General features: G+C 46.2%; 1 protein-coding gene across 1 annotated transcript in view; it reads left to right on the top strand.

Moving 5' to 3' along the window:
- The window catches only part of LOC142498758 (voltage-gated delayed rectifier potassium channel KCNH8-like), a 375,271-nt gene that overhangs the window by 220,242 nt on the left and 128,455 nt on the right, over positions 1-26,574 (top strand). Inside the window, exons 3-4 of the mRNA XM_075607124.1 lie at positions 1,577-1,711; positions 25,541-25,674. Of these exons, the coding sequence (XP_075463239.1) occupies positions 1,577-1,711; positions 25,541-25,674 (269 nt within the window). The remainder of the gene's footprint in view (positions 1-1,576; positions 1,712-25,540; positions 25,675-26,574) is intronic.

Below are 26,574 nucleotides of genomic sequence, written 5' to 3'. Positions count from 1 at the left end.
CGAACACCCTGTTGGGAATCGCTGCTCTACGTCTATACATAGACCCCATTGAGTAACTTTGCCCTGTGTGTGTTTGCTTTACCATTTTGGCCGTGTCCGTATTAAATGTTCATTTTTGTCCCAGGTCTGAATTTGAATGTTCGCAAAAAAGTTAACTTTGCAAAAATCCTGTCAAAATATTCACGACCTGAAGGAAGAAATCTGATCATTCTGTCAAAAACAGGAATTTAGTTATTTTCTTTGAAATTTGCCATTTTCTCCACGTAACGACCAATATCACCATTCAACACGAACATTCCCCCCAACTCTGGTCAATAGGGAGAGTTAATAAGGCGTTACTAGGGAAGTGCAAATTCTTTACAGTTCTTGAACTCAACACAATTTGCAAAGCTTTGCCAAGAAAAATTGCACGACAATATGGCCAATTTCACGCGACCTTTGTTTTGTTCCCCCCTCTTAAAAAAAAAATGAAATCGACAAAAACATTTGGTGAAAATGTTGATATTTTCCGCCATTTTTTTCATGAACTCTCTTCCCCACAAAGAAATCTGTGAACCAAAAAAGAAGCATTCTCACATCTCATCACACTGACTAAATCCAGAGACCTGACCCCAATCCCGGCCCACCAACCAAGCAAGCTTTCAACACATCTAACCCATAACCTGACCATAATGTTCCCACCCCTGCCCATCACAAAAACAAATCTTAACAATGACTCTATAAGTTGTGCAAGCCTCAGGCCTGGCATAAAGTGAAACGGGTCAAACTGCTGCAAGGAAAGCAGATTCGGCCACACTTTAGTTAAAATTAGCCCCACCCCCCCACCCCCCCTCACGAATTTTACCTCCTCTCCCCCTCACAACTCTTACCAGCTATGGGGTTCGGCGATCTCTGTCTTCTCCCTGAAAATTCTACTGTTTCCCCTGCAGGTCCTGAAAAAAATGGCCGCGTGGTGTCAAATGACGCCGCGTCGCCATGGCAATGGGATGCCGTGACGTCACGCAAAATGGCACCGCGTGATGTCACGACATCACTTGGCGTCCCGTTGTCATTGCAACACTGCGTCATCTGACGCCGCACGCCCATTTTTTTTGAGGACCCGCAGGGGGAAACAGTAGAGTTTTCCGGGAGAATACGGAGATCACCGCACCCCCGCCGCCAGACCCCACCGCTGCAGCAGCCACGGGACCCCCACTGGCTGCATAATGAGTCCGGGCGGGCCGCAATCCTAACTAATGTACAGCGCCTTGCTTAAGGGCGCTATATAAATCTTGTTATAAATAAATACATCTAAAAGCACGGAACCCCAAACACTATCTAACAATGAAATGTACAACATTCAGCATCAGGAACGTCACTATTTTCCAAACCTGATTAAGTAGAAACACTTGTGACCAAAGATCCTCGTCAAATATCAGATACTCGATGAACCTGTTTCTTACATTTCCTACACACACACAAAGATGCACTGTGCCCCCAGAAACACTTATTGGGTATTTGACACGAACCCCCTTCTCTTGCTCACAGGCGACACACACTGCTTCCTCCCGGTCACGTTCTTGTCTCTTCCCGGCAGGCGGTTCCTTCTGGTGTCTCCTCGACATTGTTCCGATAAAGAATGAGAAGGGCGAAGTGGTTCTGTTCCTGGCTTCTCACAAGGACATCTCGGACACCAAGAGAAAGGCCTCATCGGGGACCAGCAATCACACAGGTGAGGGGGACGAACGGTCACAGGTGAGGGGGTCGAAAGGTCACAGGTGAGGGGGTCGAAAGGTCTGTAACACTACAGCAGCCCCAGACAGAGAAATGTAGCTGGGTTAGGATGAGAGATGGGCAATGTTGGTGAAATTGGATTAGCGGGTTTTTTCCTACCCCCAATTTTCTATATTCACTCTTTTTCCTTTTTATCCCCCAATTTTCCACTATTCTTTGATTTGTTTTTACTTTTTTTTTTTCATTATTAATACATTGTTAATATTTCGAATATTATTATTTTTTTAAACAAATAAAAATGTCACTTGTGAGCACATTCGCATGTCTTAGACAGGTCTGCTGCCCTGCTTGTCAACATAATCTCTTAGGCCACGTCCATACTCCATACATGGCGCGAACAAATGGCCATACCTCTGAGGCAGGCCGTAGAGCGCGCGACAGTGCGATGGCGCGGGCGATTTTGTAGCAGACAACATTTTTTATTTTGTTGCGCCACAGCTGGGTCACGTCACGGGTTCAGCCAATGAGGGCGAACCGCTCACGTGACGCCACGCCGTCGCGCAAAACCCAAAAGGCCACGGATCACTTCTTTTACAGGCGCGCATGACGCCATGCGCTCCGGCACGCGCCTACTGTCCGAGGCCTGGGCATACAATGCTTCCACTATAGCTAGGGATTCTGGGAAATGACATGCAAATGCGCACACTGTCACCTTTTGCTTCATGTCCATTTGAACATGAAACCCCTATAAGCTTATGCCTGTCGTATTACACAGCTTTTCAGCACAGCCTGGGTTAAAGAAGTGCAGAGCCAGTAACCCCCCTCACAGATAGCGGTTTCGACCTTTAGGGTCCCGTCAGTGTGAGGCTGGTTATACTGGCTGTGCAACGTGAAGCTGTGATAGGTTTTTAAAACAAACTAGTGGCAAGATTTTTCCAAACTGCAACAAAATGTGGCAAAAAAATATGACTGTCTCTAGTTGGAATGTGGTTGTATTTGGTGCTTTAGCTGCATAACTTTACTCAAAGTGCCTTCATATAGGAGTTTTTCTTTACAGTAACGACAATATTTTTATTCTGATGCCTTAACTTCCATTCTTTTTTGGAGGGATGTAGCCAGGTCCCCCTTTCAGTGCGCCCCCCCTCTGGGTACTCACAGCAGCCGCTCTTTGGGAGGTGCGGGAGCATAGCGCGCCTCTCCTAGGGATGCGGCCGGTTGCCGGCGACGCGCACGGCCCGTTGCTAGGGCCGCGGTCGCGTTGCGAAGGTCCCGGCGGCTCGCGGTGCAGGGCGCCGCCATAGCGATCCTCGCGCATGCGCAGTGCGGCAGATAGCGGCGGCGGCCCCTAGAGTGCTCGCGCATGCGCAGTGATTGCGCGAATGGCACGGCCAATAAGCAGAGGGCTCACAGCAGGGACTACATCTCCCATGAGTATAGGAGCGCCCCACGTGACCCCAGGGAGACAATAGGGCTACAGCATCTCCCTGCAGGGGAGATTGGATACATTTCGCGGGCTTGAAGCACGTTTGGCAGTTGGTGACCGGAGCAGCTAGGGGAAGGAGGTAGGGTGCAGGAGTCAGTGACTCCCTGCACTAGGCCAGCAGCCCCCTAGGCCCCAGGTAGCCCTGAGCCACCAGTAGTGTTGTGTTGTTCAGGGACAGGCAGTTTCTGCATGTGGATGCCAGTCTCAATGGACTGGGTGCCATCCTGCACCAGAAGCACCCCGAGGGCCTTCGGCCTGTAGCCTACATCAGCCGCAGTCTGACACCCAGTGAACAGAAATACCCCGTCCACAAGTTGGAGTTCCTGGCTCTCAAGTGGGCGATCACCGAGAAGCTCCACGATTACCTTTACGGTGTTACCTTTGAGGTAAGGACGGATAACAATCCCCTCACGTACATCAATACCTCGGCCAAATTGGATGCAGCAGGACACCGATGGCTGGCAGCCCTGAACAATTACCGATTTTCCCTGAAGTATAAGCCGGGACCTTTGAATGTCGGGGCTGACGCCCTCTCCCGACGGCCAGGGCTAAGTGCTACTCAAGATGATGAGGAATGGAAGAACTCCCAGGACCCGGGGTGCGAGCTATGTGTAGCACTGCCGCCATCGTCGATGATCAAGAGGCCTTCTCAGAATTACGGGTTGCGGATTCCTTAGGATGCCAGTCGCAGGCTGTCCCAGCCACCTACTGCGATCCAAAAGGGATGAACATAACTCATGACAAAGTGCTACGGTAGAAAGATCTGGTAGACTACCAAATACGAGATCCTGTCATTAGTATCATTAGACAAGCCGTTGAAAAGAAGAATCCAGGCCTTCTGAAGCATGCTCCCAGCGACTTGGTGGCCTCGCTCATGCGGGAAGTGGACAAATTCGAAATAGATAACTGCTTACTGTATCGGGTGGTGCAATACCACAACCACCCGGATAGACGACAACTAGTCCTCCCCAAGAACCTGCAATACATGGTGTTGAAGTCCCTACATGATGAGCATGGACATCTCGGTGTAGAGAAGACCTTTGGGTTGGTCAGAGACCGCTTTTTCTGGCCCAAGATGCGAGAGGCCGTAGAACGCCACTGTCACCATTGTACTAGGTGTATACAGCGCAAGACCCTACCTACCAGAGCAGCACCCATGGGCCATCTGAAGAGTTCTGGCCCAATGGACCTTGTGTGTATGGACTTTCTGTGTATTGAGCCTGATAGCCGGGGAATATGCAACGTGCTGGTCATCACGGATCATTACACTCGGTATGCCCAGGCCTTCCCCACGAAAGATCAGAAAGCCATCACCGTGGCAAAAATATTATGGGAGAAGTACTTCGTGCACTACAGTCTTCCAAACCGCCTTCACTCAGACCAAGGTCGGGATTTTGAGAGCACTCTGATCCGAGAACTGCTCAAAATGCTGAACATCGCCAAATTACGAACGACCCCGTACCACCCCAAAGGAGATGCGTTGCCAGAACGATTTAATCGAACCTTACTGGACATGCTCGGAACTCTACAGAGTGCTCAGAAGACTGAATGGAGTCGACACGTGGAGGCCCTGGTGCATGCATACAATTGTACCCGACACGAGTCAACTAGATTCTCCCCATACTTCCTCATGTTTGGGCGAGAGGCGAGACTGCCAGTGGATGTACGTCATAGAGTCTCGACGGATGGGATACACAATGCTACCCATTTCAAATACGTGCAAAGACTTAAAGAAAGTTTGCAGCAGGCCTATCAACAGGCTGAGAAGTCTACAGCTAAGCTGAACGCTGGCAATAAAAGGCGATACGATCATAAGGTCAAATATCGGGAGCTTCGTCCTGGAGACGCTGTGTTGCTTCGGAATCTGGGAGTCCCGGGAAAACACAAATTGGCCGACCGATGGAGAGACAGTGTATATGAAATAGAATCTCAGATGCATGGCCTCCCGGTCTATCGCATCACAGACACTGAAGGCCGGGTAAAGGTATGGCACCGTAACCACCTCTTCCCCATTCCACAAGTGGGAGATGAGGAAACGGAAATACTGGCCACACCGCTCAACGGTGAGTCCGACTTATTAGAGATGGGTCAAGAGACTGTCAATAACGAAACCCACTCTGAAACTCCTGAAGACCCTAGGGAAGGACCCTCTCAAAGGGACTACTCCACAGAAGGGGCATCTCCCGGAGGAGCTACGGGTAAAGGGCCCTGTAGGCCAACGCCTACTAAGGTGGCACCAACAGGCCAGGTTTGGATCCACAGAGCCCATGCTTTGTGCCAAACAGAGACTGTTCAGAGACATTGCTCCCCTCAAGGGAAGAGGCTGAGCCTCAGGACTGTGTTTCTTACTCCCCCGAGGGAGTTGCAGAAGAACAGCTCCGCAGGAGCCAAAGAGTCAGGTACCCTCCAAATCGGGTAACCTATGATCAAATTGGGGCACCCCATTATGAGGCTCATCAGTGGTCTCGGAGCAAAATCCAATCTGTGATTGTGATGCTCACAGAATTATGCAACATCGTATAAAGTCAATGCGAATGTGCCAAGTTATATTTTTGAACTGCATTTTTATTATATAATTTCTGTACATGGTGGAGTTGTGTCCCAAGTGAGGACGTTGGAGTTTTTACTAGGGGGAGGATGTAGCGAGGTCCCCCTTTCAGTGCGCCCCCCCTCTGGGTACTCACAGCAGCCGCTCTTTGGGAGGTGCGGGGGCATGCGCGAGCATAGCGCGCCTCTCCTAGGGATGCGGCTGGTTGCCGGGGACACGCGGGCCCGTTGCTAGGGACGCGCGCGGCCTGTTGCTAGGGCCGCGGTTGCGTTGCGAAGGTCCCGGCGGCTCGCGGGGCAGGGCGCCGCCATAGCGATCCTCGCGCATGCGCAGTGCGGCAGATAGCGGCGGTCCCTAGAGTGCTCGCACATGCGCAGTGATCGCGCGAATGGCACGGCCAATAAGCAGAGGGCTCACAGCAGGGACTACATCTCCCATGAGCCTAGGAGCGCCCCACGTGACCCCAGGGAGACAATATGGCTACAGCATCTCCCTGCAGGGAAGATTGGATACATTTCGCGGGCTTGAAGCACGTTTGGCAGTTGGTGACCGGAGCAGCTAGGGGAAGAAGGTAGGGTGCACACACATACTATATGCTATTGGGTGGGGGAATACCCGTTACAGGTATTAAAAGCAAATGTAAAAACAGGCATCTTGTTCTATAGAGATGATATGCGTAATTAATACTGATACCTCTCAAAGGAGCAATGCAGGCAAAATCCTTGTATAGCGCTGCTAGTTCTATGTAGCGTTTTACAGAGACATTTTGCAGGCACAGGTCCCTGGCCCATGGATCTAACAATCGATGTTTTTGGTGCCAGGGGAACAAGGAGCCGACACCGGCAATTTAACCAGGTTCAAGTGCTTCAAACTCAGTGGCAGTCAGGGTCCTTACTCACTGAGCCACTCCCTCTCCCTAAATAAATCAGTTCTGTACTAATAGATAATACTTGCAACCTGTGTTTTATTTTAAAATTCAACTCAATGCCATTTTTAATGAGTTTTAATACACTGAGCATCTTTTGATTTCTATAGCAGGTCACCTCCCCGGCAGTGCAAGATCTTTCTAACATTTGTGATAATTTGTTACCAATGTTCCCAGCAGATTGAGCTGTAAACCGTAACAATATATAATGTTACCTTTGTAATATAAGAACACATTGTAGCTGCTGAGTTATGGGAACACAGTGCATCACCAGGGATTCTTTCCTCTCGTGTTCTCATATAGTACGTGCTACATTTCCCTGATAGCACCCCTCCAGCACGTACATTATATTGAACTGAGCAGGGACCACTTTTATGTGTAGCTGCTGAGTTACACTGACTGAAGGATTGATTTGAAACTGAAAGGCGGCCATTTAGTGAACCCTGGGAAGCAGGATTTAGCTGATCCATCACGGGAGAATGAATCGATCGGCAGCTTAGGTAATTAGTTTTCAATAAAGGTAATCAAAGGCTGCATATGTTAAAAGAACAAAAAAAGATTTGTTTATTTTTTTTAAACTGCTTGAATTGCCTCTTTAAAAAAAGGTGTTTGCACATTGTTGCATGTTATAAAGCAGCGGTGCGCAAAGTGGGGCGCGCGGGCGGTTACAGAGGTACCGCGCTCTTCCCCCAGGCATTTAAATGAAATGCCGGGGGGTCGCTTGAGGCCCCTGCAACTGTTTACTTAGCGGGATTCGGCTGGCTGTGTTGTGTCGCCATGGCAACGCAGTGTCAAATTACGCCACGGCGCCATGTGACGTGACATCACACGCGTCACAAGACCCCGCAGCGTAATCTGCCACGCGGGGGGGGGAGGGGCGAGAGCAGGGGGGAGAGAAACGGGGGCGCAGCACTAAAACTTTGCGCTCCCCTGTAATAGAAGGGATTGTATTCTCTAGTGATTAAGCACTATATAAAACTGTCTCCGCGGCAGAGTAATCAAAGTGAAAATTCCCTGTTCTTTATTTTTGTTTAAATGCCCCCAGCCTACCTTTTCCTTTACAGATTACTTATTTTATTAATACTACTAGCCGAACGTACCCGGCATGCTCAGGAATTCTAAGACGCCAAAAAATACTGAGATTTATAAATGGGTCGTTCCATTTTTTTAGTTTCTTAATGAATTTGTATTTTTATTGTAATGCTGTTGGGTAAACTATATTTTAGTTTTTTCCATCAGGCGCAAAAACATATATTTTTTTCCCTAGTTCCCACTCTGGAGCATTCAACTTAAAGTTGACCAATGTGCAAAACGTGGATTTTCTAAATTCAGTCCAGTTACAGTACTTACCATCCTGACGAATTTTGGTTAAAATCAGTGCAGCTTTGAAAGGTTCAGTCCGCCATCTTGATTCAAAATGGCGTCCAATTGTATCCAAACAGATAAACACCTGCTCCTTGCTCTCAGAAATCATTATACAAAATGTGCTTACGATATCATAAGAGGTCCAAATGCATAGCGATCAGAGAAACAGCTTTCCAAAATGTATAGTTTGTTTCAACGTTCTACAAGCATGAACAAATGGACAGTACCATGTTCAAATGCAGTACAATACAGGGTTATACTGTATATACATATTACAGGGAGACAAGCACCAGACTTGGAGTTATAATGTGAGGTGGGGGTGATCCCTGATAGGTTATAACATTTGCTAACGTTCTGATGACACTAGTAACGTATGTCAAACGCTTGCCTGAGAGGGAACAGCTGGGGTGACCAGATGCGGCACAAAGCAGTATACATTACTGTAATATCATTTAAATGTGGAAGTACAAGGATGTATATGTGTATCTGTCCGGCCCTCTCTGTCCCTCAAATTATTTTACTAACTCTTACTGCCTCTTTGCTGGTGCCTGGATGCAGAAGATTGTGCAGGGCAGTGTTTTTCAATAGGGGTTCCTAGGAACCCTCGTGTTCCACTGCATCCCTAAAGGGTTCCATGCATTTTACAGGTAAGTTGGAAATTGCACCAAATACAGAAGAATTTACAATGCATCTGATCTCAGACGCTACTAGAAAAGTTTTGGGGTTCCTTACAATGCATCTGATCTCAGACGCTATTAGAGAGGGTTGGGGTTTATTACAATACATCTGATCTCAGACGTGCTATTGGAGAGGGTTGGGGTTCCTTACAATGCATCTGATCTCAGACGCTATTAGAGAGGGTTGGGGTTCCTTACAATGCATCTGATCTCAGACGTGCTATTAGAAAGGGTTGGGGTTTATTACAATACATCTGATCTCAGACGCGCTATTAGAGAGGGTTGGGGTTCCTTACAATGCATCAGATCTCAGACTCGCTATTAGAGAGGGTTGGGGTTCCTTACAATGCTTATGATCTCAGACGCGCTATTAGAGAGGGTCGGGGTCCCTTACAATGCGTTTGATATCAGACGCGCTATTAGAGAGGGTTGGGGTTCCTTACAATGCATCTGATCTCAGACACGCTATTAGAGAGGGTTGGGGTTCCTTACAATGCATCGGATCTCAGACGTGCTATTAGAGAGGGTTGGGGTTCCTTACAATGCATCTGATCTCAGACGCGCTATTAGAGAGGGTCGGGGTCCCTTACAATGCGTTTGATATCAGACGCGCTATTAGAGAGGGTTGGGGTTCCTTACAATGCATCTGATCTCAGTCACGCTATTAGAGAGGGTTGGGGTTCCTTACAATGCATCGGATCTCAGACGTGCTATGAGAGAGGGTTGGGGTTCCTCAGAATTTCACATAGGGTTCCTTGACCAAAACAAAGGTTGGAAACCACTGGTACAGGAAATAAGTCGTGTTCATGGTCAGAGAGCAGTATACCTGAAACAGAGTATCCATTGTAACTAAGCAGCAAATACATCTTTTCCATGAAAAATAGGCAGTGGCAGCATTAAAAAATGACAACGAATAAAAAAAAACCTGATGGTTGTTATCCTAAAACAAGGGAAAGAGAAGAATTGACTGCCTCAAAGCCTCTCTGCACCTAGTTTGTTTACCTGCCATGCAGCATGATTGAAAATGTGTGAACCCGTTCCTTTCCCCAGCGTAGTATTATAAAGCCCAGTTCTCTAATAAGTTCATATTTTATGGCAGGCAGTTCCCCCTTAGGGCAGGTCCATACTGCCGCAGACTCGTCCGCGTGGGGCGCGATCACATTGCCTAAAGGCATTGATCGCGAACATAGACCGCGCGGGTGCAAGCAGGAGGGGGCGCGCGTTGCGCAAGAAATCAGTTGAAACTGAGGGCGAACCAGCTCCGTGGCGCCCCTAGGCACGCCCCCCCACGGCGTGTCCAACATGGACACAAAACGCACCCACTTCACGCGGGTGACGTCACAGCCTTCGCGCGCCTCTGCGCGGGCGAGGGCGGTATGGCTTTAGCCTTAAAAGACACACGCTAGTCACAGGGGTGTTCAAAGAATCCTATAGTACAGATAATTACACAGTGTCTGTGAACGTATTGAGAGCACATACTGTAGGATAGTAAACACTGTTTGCAAGAGTCACTGCTGCTTGTTACTGAGAGCCATGCAGTAAGCTGCGATCTATGATAATCTAATGGTAATGATGAGGTTTCGCATAACCTTTGCAGAATATGAGGGTTTAGTGTCCCGCAGATTCCATAGTATCTAATAAGATTCTCTCTACCAAGTCCTACAATCCTATATGTCGAGAACGATCTTTTTTAATTCCTATAGGAATGCTCTCAGATGTCTTAATCCAGGGGTGCTGAACCCCAGTCCTCAAGATCCATACCCCCCCACCAGGCCATGTTTTCAGTATATCCTTGCTTCAACACAGGTGGCTCAATCAGTCCCTGCTTCAGCACAGGTGGCTCAATCAGTGGCTCAGCTCAAAGACTGAGCCTCTGATTCAGCCACCTGTGCTGAAGCTGAGATCTCCTGAAAACATGACCTTTTGGGGGAGCGGGGGTGGGGGGGGGGGTCTTGAGGACTGGAATTGATCATCCCTGTTATAATCAACAATCATTTATTGTTTTTGCAAATATTTTAACCCCTTCTTGATGGGACTTTGAAGACAAACTTCAATGCTGTATAACTAAAAAAAATCATTCCGTTTTTGGACCGGAACCACCACATCTCACTGGTGTTGGTCCTTGGAATTTGATAGAGGATATGATTATGAGCTGTAATTATTGAGTGTGCCACAATATTCCTACTGGGGTCTCTACTTGGCCGGTCCCATCTGTCCATTCCTCGGAAGCCTCAGATGCCTTGAATACTGTTTGTTTCATATATTTGGGGTTCTCTTGTAAAAAAAAAAGTTCTATTTCTTTACTGTATTAACCTCCATCACCTCTGATCAGGGAATCTACTAGTCTTAAACTGTTTGTTAAAGCAGAAGACCCCACTGACCGACCAAGTATTTTGAGGAGGACCACCTAGTGTAGGACTGGGGCAATCCTTCATTAGGAAAACCCCCAGTTCTTTAGAAATTAGAAGATGGATTTTGTTTCCAAGATGGCTGCTGGGCAACTTCCTGTATGTGAGCTAATCAGTCATGTAAAACCCCTGGGTCACTGTTATTGAATGGTTCACTTGCAGCTTACTGTTGGTGGCTATCTTAGGCTCCCAAAAATGTCCCACGTGAAAATATGAGATTAGAGATTGTAGAAGAAGCTGTAGACACTTACAAGTGTTTAGTTACTCAGTATAACTCTACATTACAGCATCTTCATTCTTAGAGAAGGGAATCCCACACATGAAAACGGCTTTAAACGTGAGATGCAAAAACCTATAATGTGGAACTCTCAGCATTACAAAAGACATAATGACTTGATGGGTAATTATCTTGGGCTAATTACAGCAAAGCTGAGGGAGCTACATTCTGAGTGTCTCATTGCCAGCTGCTGCCTGATGTCAAGTTGCATACAATGCTTGTCAAAGTCATGGGTAATACGTTTAATAGAAAATGATGAATAGAAGGGATAGTTCGGAGAGGGGCGCGGCCGATAACCCTCTCTGATGCACCACATTTTGCAATTGACATGAGACCTGCCTGACGCGGAGCATCTGATTGTAAATGGAAATAAAAAGAGATGCATTACAAAAAAAAAGAGGCAAAACTCTAACTAAAATAGATTTATAAAATGGTATATGTTACACACAGTTTAATAGTGCCATTCCCATCATATTTCACACACTATTGTATTTATTGGTTGAAATCATTTTGTACACATGCAAAAGAAAGAAATATGAGTGTTTTATCTATGCTTTGAGTTCTTCTATATATGTTTGCTATTGGTTATATACTGAATATGGCCTTTGCATAAAGGGCTCTTCAATATGGTTAATTGAGCAATGGGCAGGATACAATAGCTGCTAAAATAACCTCACAGTCGGGCAGTGCCTGCCTTTCTCTAAAGCACCAATACCCCTTCCAATGGACAAACCATTACTTTGTATAAGGACTGTCCTATTCATTATTATTCTGGGTTAGAGATAATGCAACCATGTATTATCATAACCGTGCCCAGGACATACTTCAAAATGACTCTCAATTTATTACTTGATGGTAAAATATTTGATTTAAAAAAAAAAAGAGAGAGTTGCTACGCTAGAACCACGTCATCATGGGATGCTGCTCTAGTCCTGTTTTTCAAGTCTACATTTTCCATATAAGCTTAGGGTTGGGGAATGCACTTATGTTGGGATTAGAAAACACTGGTGGGAATAATCATGACTTTGTGGTGTCATGTTGGCAGCATCGAGACTCTATTTTCTCCAATTAGAAGAGTTTGGAGGGAGGGGAGGGTTACGTTCTAGATGTATCAATGCAATTTTGGAGCAAAATTAGGGCAAAGAGACGCATTTAGTACCTTATTTACTAAAAGGTCTTCTGCCATAAAACACAAGACATAACCATACCTCAAGTTGGACCCTTCTCCCATTCCCAATAACCACACAACTTCTTGGGAGAAAAAAACGGTCACAGCTTTATTCATAACAACAACCAATATGATAAATATAACAATTTATCCCAACTGGAGACCCAGCCAGATTGCTCCACTAACAGCAGCTCAAAGGATACCCTCAACTACAGAAAACAAAACATTGCACCGAAACACCCATTTCCCTGCGCTGACACACATCCCGCCGATGTGTTCATATAATTATCCCACACTCCTGATGTGTTAGCTCTGCAAAGTCTGCCCCCTCTAACATGGTACAGGTCTGTGTGTCCCAGTAAGCTGGCAAGCTTATCCGAAACCTTTTGAGACCAGATTTTCCATGAGCAAAACCCAAGGATGTTGTTAGCATGTGGTTTTCTCAATAATCAGCACGGCGCTATAGTACTTGGATCCTTGAATATCCCATTGATTTTTAGATGTTTTTTCGTCCCTTTTTTTTTCTTTTCCCCCATCGGCAGCTGTCTGAATTTTTGTAGCTCAGCCGATTGAACATTGGTGCATTTGTTCCGAGACAGCTACACAGGGGGCTCCAGCTCTTCCATCCTTGCTAAGAGAAAAACCACAGAGGTCCTTCAATCCAATACACTCGCAACAAACTTTTGCTTCCCTGTTAATTTATCATGTTTTATTGGCCTCGTTTCTTGTTTTTGTTATTGTTCACGGCTGGAAGATGCGACGTGAATTCTAGTCTCTTGGCAAGCATGGGAAACAGCTGGAAAAGTGACACATGGAGAAAGGAGAACGCAGAATACAAACCCCTCTCACTGCCAGGATCTAGTAAAATTGGATGTTTAATGCTAATCCTTTGCATAGCGCAATGCTCTGCTTTTCTGTGTTTGAGTTTAGGTTTCTTCCTCTGTCTCTTCCTCTGTCTCTTCCTCTGTCTCTCCCTCTGTCTCTCCCTCTGTCTCTCCCTCTGTCTCTCCCTCTGTCTCTCCCTCTGTCTCTCCCTCTGTCTCTCCCTCTGTCTCTCCCTCTGTCTCTCCCTCTGTGTCCCTTTCCCCTCCAACCCTCGCTGGACATCTCTAGTCCGCACCGACTTATTACTACAAAGATATCAGGTACATAAAGTAAGTTACTGTACGGTGATTAAAAATGGGACATAAAACTTTCACCGTACAACAAAGATGATAGAAAACACCTTAGAGCACATTCACACATTCATCTTATTTTATGTACTCTAATTGACAGTTTTTTACAGAGATTCTGTTTTCTAGAGGGACCCGTAATGCATGCAATGCATGGCAGGCTGATCTGGCAGTGAATGGGTTAGCATGTGCAGTAGCAGATGACCTCAATGATGTAATAGCCCAGAATCCTCCCACAGGGATATCTGCCCTTGGTAGACATGCAGTAAGTCACTGAGGGAATTAAAATCAAACATACTGCACAATGACTGCTGTCACTTCAAACTCCCTACAACGAGTCTTGAAAGCGAGTCATTAGACAGGTTTGCCCATTTATTTTCCTGAAAGGAAAGCCCTGCTGTATAATGATAAGTGGATCTCTGGGGGAATTATTTAACCCCATCAGACCCGCTCTCTGGAAATTATTCAGTCGGCAATGAGTGCGGTAAATGGTGAAACAATATTTGTAATTTGCGAAGTAGAATAAATCGCCCTGAATTAAAAACTGCATGAGACGTAATGCAGGCCCAAAGGACTCTGGGATGAGTATAGTTCGCGAAGAAAAGAAGAAAAATGTAAACTCGCATACTGTCTGCTAGAAAGTCGATTTATTCACAGAAATAGAATTTCAGGCACATTTCAGTGTCACCCACCAGATGAAGGAACACTTGGACGCGAAACGCGTTGTGTGGGTGGAGCGGAATGCAATAGCCCCATGTGCCTGAAATTCTATTTTTGTGAATACGTCGATTTAGCTTGCAGACAATGTGCGAGTTTACATTTTTCTTCTTTTTTTGAGTGCTTGTTCCTAATCGATGTTTTGATGCACCTAACAATTGTAGATCCTGAAGGGGGATATCTAAGAACCTCAGCATTTGATATGCTCTAGCCCAGGGGTGGCCAACTCCAGTTCCCCAGGGCCACCAACAGGTCAGTTTTCCAGGATATCCCTGCATCAGCACAGGCGGACTCAATCAGTGGCCACTGATTGAGCCACCTATGCTGAAGCAGGGATATCCTGAAAAACTGACCAGTTGGTGGCTCTGGAAGACTGGAGCTGTCCACCCCCACTCAAGCCTCTCGAGCCCACTTTTGTAACTCCTTTTGGTGAGTGCACAATAGCCCTACAGTATCTTTTCACTGCTATGGAGAAGCTTGTCAATGAAGGACATCCACATGGCAATTCTCCTGTCACTGTGCAGCTGAAACATAACTCAAGCATAACACATAAAGTATATTAAGTGTGTCCATCTCGGAGATTACATAAAGATATGGAAGGGAGGCTGGAGATGTACTGTATGTGCTGGAAAATGATGATGTAATGTTGACAGTGTTGATGCTCTGTGAAGCATCCGCAGGTGTCTGTCAACTTAATGAAAAACTCTTCGCTGTCCGGATTATAACACCCAGGATGCACAGTATCAAAGCGATTCTTTTCCCAAGCAAAAATGTTGATCCAAACATATCAAAGAAAATACCCCATTGAGAGCAGAAGTATCCCACTACCTTTTCCTACCCCCTCATAAAACACAAAGACCCAATGCAACTTCTTTTTCGACTATGGAAGATACCGCACAATCGTCCGTCTTGCGTAGCAGCTCTACTGCATGAGGAAGCAACAACCTTAACTCAACAGCGACATCTACTTTCTAACACAATGCAAGAACTGCGACTTTACAGACTACTGACCTACCTCATGAAGAACGCTCCCTCATATCTTACTGCACTACATGGAAGAAAAGAACAGTACGACAGCCCACCAGTGCTGCCCGCAGCTCTCCGGGTTCCATCACTGTCATCTTGACCTGGGGCCCTGGTTGTTGACTGGGGATGGAGCTGAGGGATGGGCAACAGTTGCTCAGCGAAGGAAGAGGCCCTACCTGTCAGCAAGGTACTTGTCAGAGGTAAAGGCCCACCCGGGCAGCCAATAGCAGAAGTTGGGACCGACTTTCGTTGCTGGACCCAGAACCGTTGTCCAAACACTTCCGGGCCCTGCTGCCCACCCTTCTCTTTCATTGAAACAATATTAATTTTGTCTTTGGTACATGTAGTGCCCTTTTATGTGCAAGATAGGAGAAAGGAAGAGGCACACAAATTGTAGTGGAATCAAATGATTTTAAATGTATTGGTGCATCAGAGCTAACAATAGTAACGTTTCAGGACAAGCAGTCCCTTCCTCAGACCAAACACCTTTTATGTGCCAGATTTGCACCATTTTTGCCTGGGCGCTTAGAACTCTTAGAATTTGCTCTCTTTGGACTTGGCATTTGACCTAAGATCAGTCTCATGTATGAACTGCAAAGTATAAAAGCACTCGGCAATTCCCCCCAGAAACCTTTATAAGTTTAACTCATATAATGTTTGTATTTTGTCCCCTGAGCAGATACAACTCTTTGTTTGTTTGTTTGTTTGTTTGTTTGTTTGTTTTGTGGGGGGTTCATCGTAATTTTAGCCTCCCGTTTAAATCTCCTGAAAAAGCATCAGATTTAAAAAATAAAAACAGCGTTAGAGAGGACAAAGTAAATGCTAGATTCAAGCATATGTATCCGGAGGCTTCGGATAGGTGTTGGAGGGGATGGGACAGACAGGAGATCCAGCACATATCTGGTGGTTCTGCCCGGCAATGCAGATCTACCGGGGGGGGGGGGATATTGAAATTGGTAAAGGATGTTGTGGGTATTATCATACCGCTCTGTCCAATTCTAATAATCCTAGCCAAACCTATGGAAAATGTAAACCCCTGTATGCTCAAATTAATTTTGCATATATTTACGGCAGCCAGGTGCCCTGTGGAAGAAAAACACTGTTCCCGCCCCCCCCCCCCCCCTCCAGAAGAGAAGTAATTAGAAGAATAAATGAAGTTCAATTAACAGAGAAACACCTCATTTCTAAATTATACTACGAGGAAGTTTTATAGGGTATGGTAACCGTGGGATGTAAGAAAATAGTTGAGATAGGCAAGTGGATTGAGTGGAGAGCGATGAGAGACGGGAAGTCGCCCATAGGTGTGAGAGGAGAGATATGAGGGGAAGGACCCAGGAGGAGCATTTTACCACCAAGATTGGAATTTTGTCTAAGTTTAAAATGTTGTATGACATGGAATGTGATTGTAGATGTATAAGATAGTTTTCTCCCCCCCTCCCACCCCATCCCATTTCTTTTTGTAACCCACCCCTTCCCATTTCACTGTTGAAAATCTTAATAAAAATATAAGTTTAAGAAAAAAACTAAATGCTGAAAAAAAGGCAATGTAGCCCTTGTTTCAGAATTCCATATTTAAGCCAGGCATTTGAACAAGAAATATGCAAAAGAATGCACAAAGCAGCGCACTGCCCAGACACACAGGTGTACAAAAATAGAAAAATAAGTTTATTGTCAGTCAGACATGACAAACAAGGAGGTAAACACCCTCCAACGCATTTCACACAACTCGGTGCTTTGTCAAGGATCCTTGATAAAGCACTGTGTTGTGCGAAACACGTTGGAGGGTGTTCACCGCCTTGTTTGTCATGTCTGACTGACAATAAGTTTATTTTCTATTTTTGTACACCTGTGTCCCTGGGCAGTGCGCTGCTTTGTGCATTTTTTCGCATACTTCTTGGATCGTTTGGAACTTAACCAGCGGCTGGACTCGCCCCCAGGAATCCAGTGGGCTCTAGGAGTGGGTAAGACCTTTGAAAGATGTATTCCTAATTACTATGGATCGTCATTAGTACTACAATCTGGGGTGAGTTCTGGACTTTATCATACAGTTATTTCCAATGAGGTGCAGCGACGTGTGTTATACATCATTTTTTCTGTTGCCTTCAGGAGATTTATGTTTCCAGTGATTAGATTCATTCACCCAGTAGTTTACCCACTCCACAGTTGAGTCACATCTGTTTTCATTATTGATGAACACAAGAATATATTCCAGGACTGTTGGAGCACCCATTACCCCCCAATACTGATCAGGCATTTGAATAGTCTAAGGAGCACAAGAGCAAGGTCTATGAACAATATATACTGCTATTGCTGGGGCCGGTTAGACAGGGCTGCCAACAGCTTTCTTGGGGCTTAGGACTAGTGTTTCCACCACCCCCTCCCCACATGTCGACGGCCTTGCGAGACCCCCTCTTTTGTAATTAGGGTTGTAAAAGTCATCACATGGGCTCTCTCGGATACACTCGGACTTGGGCCTCTCTCTCCTCACACACACTGGTTAAAGTTGATTGACGGTCCAAATTTCTGGCTCCATTGATCACTGAGGTTTGCCTAAGTGATTGATTGGATACTGGTTACATCTGATGAAATTCCCTATTAGATCTTTTGAAAGCTCATGTTTGCAACGAGTGCTCACCCACAAACAAGGCGGCACCGCAAGACTGAGGTGGGGATGTTGGTAACCAGCGACCTACAACTGGGCAGCCACGTCCGGAGTGGTAGTCGTGTGGCCAGGTCAGGGTAGGAGAAGTCAGAATGGTCGAGGTACTTGCCGTGGTCTAGGATTGGAGAGATTGGATAGTCGTTATGCGGTGCCGGTGTCCAGGGGTATAGAAGGTAGAAGTCCAAATGCACGCCGAGGTCAAGGGTCAGAGAGGCAGAGGTCCAGCTACAAGCCGAGGTCAAAACAGGAGCAGCAACAGGGCAGCAGGGTGTTTGAGGCAAACATTAGTACACAAACAGAGGTTTATGCTCAGCCAGTTTGCAGCAGGGCTGACTGAGCATTTAAAGGACAGGCAGCCAATGGTAGCGCAGTACACAGCTGCAGGGAAATGAACAAGAACCGCCCCTAGACATATTCAGGCCACTGGTAAACAGGGGCGGGGAAGAGTGCAGTTGTGGAATAATTGCTCATGCAATTAACCCCAGTGAGCGCAAGGTAGTGCGGCGTAAAAGCTGTTGGTGGCCCTAGGGGAATCTTATGATCTACATGCACACCCACAGTCGCTCCTACCAGCCACTGTGGCCAATCACTGCAATCTGCTGCACTTATTCCCTCGCCTGCTGTCTCTGTAAGGCCGCGTCCATGCTAGGACACGCGCACGACAGAGCGCGTGATGTCAGACGTCCCTGTTGTCCTAGAGGCCTGTGGCCTGTGATCCACAGCGACGGGGAGGCGTGCCGAGGGGCGTGTCTATGACGTCACTTGAGCGGTTCGCCCTCATTGGCTGAACCGCTCACGTGACCCGGCCGTTGCGAGACAGACAAAAAAAAATTGTCTCGCGAAAAACCAGCCGCGTCGTCGCTCACGTGCACGTGCTCTATGGATGCTCCCTTAGACTTTAATGTGTTTGGTCGCGCCTGCGCACGCGGTTGTGCTAAGCATGGATGCGGCCTAAGTCTCCCAACATACCGCTTAGATTGTAAGCTCTCCGGGGCAGGGATTTCCTTTCCTATTGTCTGATTTTGTTGCGCTTACTGTTTTATAATTCCCTGTACAGTACTGTCTCTTTTGTAAAGCACTGAACACACTGTAGGCGCTATATAAATAAAGATATACATACATGTAAAAGGTAAAGCTCTTTGCATTGTGAAATTGATCACATGCATCACATAAGACCCAGTAAAAGTAACAAATAAAATAAAAACGTTCAATTTGTCCTCAGGTCAAATTTGATGAAATCTTGATTCGTTTTAGTCGTTTACAAACGATTTCTCAGGGAAAACTAGTAACACTACTATTTGTACATCTAATATTTTGATATTATTATTAAATTGTAATCTACATTTGTTCTATTTGCTAACACCTGGGTCGTTCCTAAACTCTCCAACGTGACCGCGCGTCTCCGAAGTGTCAAAGCCACTGGATTAGTTGTTTATTTCTGATACTTTTTTTGTTTGCAAGCGATGGAGGGGTTGCCTTTCTCTTGTTTTCCACTCTGCTAAGTGGAACTGCAACTTTAAAGATGACGTTTTCTCCCCTGAGACATAAACATGACAGGCCTTGTAATGAATTTCCAGAGAGTTCACAGTAAATGCCCTGGGTGATTGTCTGGTTTATCCATGCAGAGCGTCTGTTGTGTTAGAATTTCCGGATGTAATGCTCCGTTTAGCGGCTGATTGCCGCATCAGCTGTTTTGTCCTCCGACCGGCTTGTAGGCTGCTATTAGGAAACAGTGACCCCGAAATGTTGTAAGTTCGACGTGTTTATATATGGGTGCATTTTAAAGCACGTGAGATCGGGGCTCACAACTCGGCTTTGCATTAGTGGCTGTCAAAAAAAAAAATTGACTGTGTTTAACGCCTCTCTGCAACACATTGGGAAGCTGGGATTCACGGCTGCTGCAAAGGCTCCAAAGATGGCGGCCGCACTCCACTCCTTTCAAAATGGTGGCGTGTGCTCCAGCAGAAAAGCGAGGACCCCAGCAGAAATGGCTCCATAGACTTTAATACAGAACAGTATCCTGTTGCACTCACAAACCCTGACGTTTACAGTCTATTTAATGATGCATTGTCTGCATCATTAAAAATACTTTACATACGCATTTGACCTTTGTCAAAGTTTGAGTGCCACGGGATACTGTTCTCTATTCAAAAGTACTGTACATGCAGTCACTTTATCACTGTCACTCCTTCCCCGGCAAAATGGCCATTTATTTGCACCGGATTATTTATTTTTCCCCTCAAGGGAGAGTTTCCTGGCTCCAAGGTAGGAGCAGAATAGAGCAAAGAATTTGCACCGGATTTATCGGAGGGTCCCATTCCTTCTGCTTTCTATGGAATCCTGTCGCTGCAAATGTAGCAAGACTTCGTGTCTTCAGTGCAGCGTCCGCTAGCGGTCACCCGACCGCCATGGTTGCGGCCCCAAAGGGTTAACGCTGCGGGGGTCCCATTCAGAAGCTGCCCCCCCCCATGCAGCGCAATCACGGCAGACACTGTTCCCATCGCCATAGACTTTGGTTGTTCGGGGGCGGTGCTGGGGACAGTAAGTGTTACTACATCTGTGTAGTGTACAGTAAATAAAAATACCACTTGTGAGCACATGGCAGGTCTCAGGCAGGCCTGCAACCCTGTCTTTCCCCCATTATCACTTAGCAAACAGTGCTGCAGCCAGGGATTCTGGGTAATGACATGCAAATGAGCACTCACAGTGTGTCACTTCACTTCTTATCCATTTTAACATGGATCCCTATAAGCGTATGTCTGCCGCATTACGCAGCGTTTCAGCACAGCCTGGGTTAAAGAGGGCAATATATTTATCAAAGTAGAAAATGCAATTTTATCTTATGGGACATCTCGCTTTAATAAATCTGATACTAATTTGTTCCTCCAGTTTGGCCCCAGTTTTCCAGCTGGAACACTTTCATACATCAACCCCACACATCCCTCTTTCTTTTGTTTTTCCACTGAGGATCTCCGAATTCCTAAGGGATGGGATTCTTGGGGTGGCTATACGCCCTTCCCACAATCGCCTTAAATAGCCTCCTGCTTCTCACCTCGCTTGGCGCTCAGTATCATCCACCCTCCCTTCAACAATCTTTAGACCTAGGATGTGCCCTCTTTTCAGGACCCATACGTACGCCTAGGGTTGCCAGGTGGCTTCTCCAAAAATACTGGACTCAATGGTGAAATGTGCGTCAGCTCACTATGTCCAGGGAGGAAAATACTGAACACATACATGTCCAGTATTACAGTACCTCTCATTTTTTACTGGACAGAGTATCCAAATACAGGACAGTCCAGTTCAATACCAGACACCTGGCAACCCTACAGTACGTACGCCTTGGCCAGAAGAAATTCTTATTCCAGCTCATCTCATTCCTCCTCCACCAGCCACACACACGCAAAAAGGTTTCATTGGCCACCCGCTGTGAAATAACTCAAGTTAGACAGCTTTCTGGCCTATATTTTTGCATGCCTGCGTGTTTGAGGCAGATCAGCACAGCTCAGCCAAGCCTGAAGACACATTCTCTTCATTGACCTCTCTGTGCGCCTGTGTCTCCCTGCTGAGCACTGCCCTCTGCTACCTAACTTCATCAGACTTTAGCTTGATGTTAATTCTCTGCTACAGGTATTGATTGACATTAGAAAACACGATCCCAGGCACCATACACTCCAGCTATAGAGAATAGGCTTGTGGTTGGGACTGCCAGTTACTGTGAGATTTGGGAACAGGAGTAGTCCATCACTGCCTGTAAACTGGGCGAGCATGGTTCTGTTTAGAGATGGGCGAATTTGGATCCACCTCGGATCGACCGGTTCTTTTAGTCTGCAAATTACTCTCGAAAAGGCCAATCCGCATTTTTGCAGTCGCCAGTTGTGTGTATATATATCCCCTCAAATGTTCCTCCAAATAAATTAGGGAGACATGTCTGTGCTGAAAAGGGAGCCCACCTGAGCTGGAGATATGCTAATGGATACGCAAAGTGTATTTAAATGAGTCCCATCCCACACTTACGAAAAGGATTTCCAAAGAGTGGATAAGCCTAGAGTAGTAACGACTCAATGATTGGAATGGTGTCAGACTCAACAGGACTAGAACCCACAACCATTAAACCAGCTGATGGCTAGCAGTGCACACCATCAACTAACAGCGTACCTCCGTGGGATATCTATTGTGTTGAATGCAACCTTAAAAGCACTTCAAGCACAAAGTAATAATATGTACTGTATTGAGGGTTACTAAGGCCAGGTGACATTAAATAAAAGATGAGCAGAACATGGGCTACCTCACTACTGGGTGAGAAGACAATATGTAGAAAACTTCACCCGGCGCTCAAGTAGTGAAGAATAGAGGTGAAGAATAATGCGAAGTATATATACACAGTGCACACCCAAGATTTGAAAATAATAAAATACTTATACCAGATGGCAGCGTCTCAACCTAAACGAACCTCTCTCCTTGGGTCTTGTTGACAGTGCTGAATGGTTGTTCAGGGAGCTCAAGTCGTCGGTTGGCACATGAAAAAGAGAAAACACAAGTAGTGCAATCCTGTATAAACACTGAGCAACTATTCAAAGCTGTTAGAAGAAAATGTGCCACCTCCGCTGCTCTAGGGATTACACAGTTACAACTTCCATTCCACAAGCACTATTATTATTTGTAGACAAATATTCCTGGTACTATCTGGATGTTATACATTTTCATCTTATTAGACCAGATCTGTGCAATCTCATTTATGTACAGTAGATTGTACAGGGAGCATTAAATCCCTTCTATGTACCTATCTATTTCTCTGCCTCCGTCTCTCTCTTTTCTCTCTCTCTCTCTCTCTCTCTCTCTCTCTCTCTCTCTCTCTCTCTCTCTCTCTCTCTCTCTCTCTCTCTCTCTCTCTCCTCTCCTCTCCTCTCCTCTCCTCTCCTCTCCTCTCCTCTCTCTCCTCTCTCTTGCCTTCTCTTTCTCCTTCTCTCTCTTTCTTTCTCCTCTCTCTTTCCTTCTCTTTCTCTTTCTCTCTCTCATACAAGCACCTGATAGGAAAAAAGTATCCCTGTTCCACAGAGCCTACAATCTAAGTATTATATTGGGAGAACGTGCAGTGCAAGGCAGTGCCTAACGACAATGGTTAGTAAGGGCCATTGTTAACTCCGGGGGCAAATCCAATTATCCTCACATGCCTCAGGCACGAAGCATTTTAGGCCCGTAATATAGTGGGCGCGCTTGCTGCGCCGTGCGTGCGCGGCAGTTATAGCTGGCTGTGGTTTGCCAGCCATTGTATTCTAGGGCCGCGCGCGCGCACGTCGGTGAGCGTGGAGCCGGGCGATAGCGGGGAAGACTCAAAAAGTAAGCATTCGCGCCGCTACCGCCGCTGTAATTTATGTGTGTGGGTGCACAATGTTAATAAATATTTTATTCTTACCAACATTAAAAAGGGGGGAAAAACAAGCGCAAAAAACTGTGAACCAAAAGGATACGTAGTAGTCCAACTTAAAAAATTCCCTTGATGGGTGCTGCACCGGACCGCAAATGGGTTAGTTCAAAGTCACATGTGTTTGTTAGAAGGGTGAAGTTCCGATTGCGCACAGACTCATCAAATGAGGAAATATATAGAAAAAAGGGGAGAAAAAACACAATAGTGTGATATTGCAAATGACCATCAAGGCAACTAGTAATAAACTCACATTCGGCAAGGATAGATAGGCATTTCAGTTGTTAAGTGAACCACACTAGTCAGGAATCTCTGTAGAGCTGGAACTGAAGACCTTCTCTCGCAATAGGATTCACAGCGTAAACAGGATACTCTCCGGCGGAGAGTAAAAATATATAATAAATTAAACATATACATATACACACAGATACACACAGACCACTGCAAACCTGTCGCTCCCGGCAGCATGGACCACCATTAACACACAAAGTGTGCGTCACGGGCACACGCGTTCGTACAGGCGCGCACGCACCTACTATGGAACAAGCCTTAGATTGCAAGCTTTACAGGAAAGACTCATGCCTGAGAAACACATTGTATGCAGTTCTTTGCAAAGACAAAGCTTGGTTACGACTCTGATGTATCCAATGTTACATCGATTCTAAGATTTGAAGGTTCATGTGGCATCTTTTAATAGTCAATGTAAAAAGGTGCTTTGCACTCATGTAGCAATGCTTGCTTCAATAAATAACTGGGAATTGATTTAGAAGGTGTTACATAATTGACTCATAATGGGATGCATTAACCACTTGAGGTCCAAACAGATGGTTCAAAGCTGCATGTACCTGAGGGCTACATAAAAAGCAATGCAGTGCGAGCTAAAGCGGCCGTGAATGAGTAAAGCAGGGGGAGGGAGATCTTGCTTTTAGATCATATTAATTATTGACTTCTTTATGTGTACAAGCGGGAGCCACGTAGGAAGAGAAAGTCCTCCGTCACCCTGACAGTGAGCTGGGGAGCTGTAAAAACGCTGCCTAATTGATCGACCGAGGGGCAGGTCTCATGTAGCGTACTGTACTTAGAGAGACACGACAGGATGATGGAAAAGCTACTTGAGATTCATTCCAAGAGCTCTCTGTGCTCAGGATGTGAGGGGAACGTACAAGCTCAAACCTGAAGTGACCGTCTCATCTTTGCCATTCACTTCCCATGCTTGCTTGTGATGAACCTCGTGCAATGTCTGTGACACTTAGCATCCTTCTGTATTCTCTGGCACAGAAGTGGCCAACTCCAGTCCTCAAGGGCCACCAACAGGCCAGGTATTGGGGATATCCCTGCTTCAGCACAGGTGGCTCAATCAAAGATTTGAGGGCTGGTGTTATCCATCCCTGCTCTAGCACTACAAGAACATAGCAGGACTTCACGCTCCGCAAACGCTTGGCAGGTTGACCAATGTATCCGTGGTTATTTACATGGGGGCTGTATCTGCTTTCCCCCAAGTTTAATTCAATTATTGCAAATCAATAGAGTTATTTATTCGCTAATGACTCGCGGCTGCAAAATGATATATAACAGATTTTCTTTAAAAGGGCCACCGCTGCTTCCCCCGTCCTCCAGTCTGGAACATAAGGCAGGTGGCAACAAGTTTAATGTGTTTCTAAAAGGTTTTTTTTTTTTTTTTTTTAATCAATAGGACTGCAACATTAGCTAATGAAATGGGCCAGGGGTGGCCAACTCCCGTCCCCAAGGACCACCAACAGGTCAGGTTTTTAAAGATGTCCCTGCTTCATGACAGACAGCTCAATCAGTGGCTCAGTCAGGATGACTGAGCCATCTGTGCTGAAGCAGGGATATCACTACTACCTGGCCTGTTGTGGCTCTTGAGGCCTGGGCTTGGCCACCCCTTGAATAGGCTTTGTCTGGATGTGAGCTGGGCCCTCTGTGATCTGTGGTTTGTCTCGTTTTCTCTGCCCCTAGAAGAAGACTTGGAAATCTACACAGACACCAGGCCCCCCGGGTTTAATGTCAACCGCAGGCGGAGCAGAGCGGTTCTGTACCATCTGTCTGGGCACCTGCAGAAACAGGACAAGAGCAAGCTGAAGCTGAACAATGTAAGTAGCACCTCTGAACCTTCTGGATCTGAATCACATGGCTCCAGTTAAACCCTGTCGCTGCTGGAGGGGCCTGCGAGCAGGTTAACAGGACAGCACTGGGAGGAGGATCATGACCCCCGACTAGAAACCGATTGAGGTCTCCTTGTGTTCTCCGATGCCATCTGCATTTGTGATGTCATATGGGCACCTATATCAGAGAGGGTGGATCAAATGGATCAGGGGTGGCCAACTCCAGTCCTCAAGGGCCATCAACCAGCCGGGAACTAGGGATATCCCTGCTTCAGCACAGGTGGCTCAAATACCTGGACTGTTCATAGCCCTGGAGGACTGGAGTTGACCATCCCTGAAATGGAGGTTTGTCACTAATCCCTCTGGCTTCTCCAGAAATAGCCGTCTTTTGCTCTAATGCAGTAACATAGCGCTCTCTAAAAAGCACCGGGGACGGGGGGTGAGGGGGGGAAGACTAGTCACAGACTTTTCTAGGAGATGAAGATCCTTTCGCTCAGCCGCATGGGATTCTGGGAGTTGTAATTCAGCTTCTGCCGTGTGACTCCAGGTCAGTGTGACGGTAATGATCCGGCCCTGGCTTTGTATTCGTGTGCTAGTCTGCTAGAAACCTATATATATATATACTATTAGTAGACGTAAAAGAGTAAAGTAGACTAGCCTGGATCATTATCAAACTGTTGGCCTGACGTTACTTGGAAAGTGTGTTTCTGATCTCCTATAAGACCGTAGGAAGAGCTGTAGAATTACACTAAAATACGGATTCTCGCTTTGGCAGAAGGTCGGAATACATTTCCATTGCCTTTGGCTGACGTTTTGAATGGCAGGTCCTTGATATTGTGGAATTTGTCTCATTTTGCTGGCGATGCATGATAATAGTAAATGAACGCA

The sequence above is a fragment of the Ascaphus truei genome, chromosome 7 (genome assembly GCF_040206685.1).
Source record: "Ascaphus truei isolate aAscTru1 chromosome 7, aAscTru1.hap1, whole genome shotgun sequence".
NCBI classification, from domain to species: domain Eukaryota; kingdom Metazoa; phylum Chordata; class Amphibia; order Anura; family Ascaphidae; genus Ascaphus; species Ascaphus truei.
Note: the sequence above shows the minus strand (reverse complement) of the source record. Positions and strands in the feature narration are given on the sequence as shown.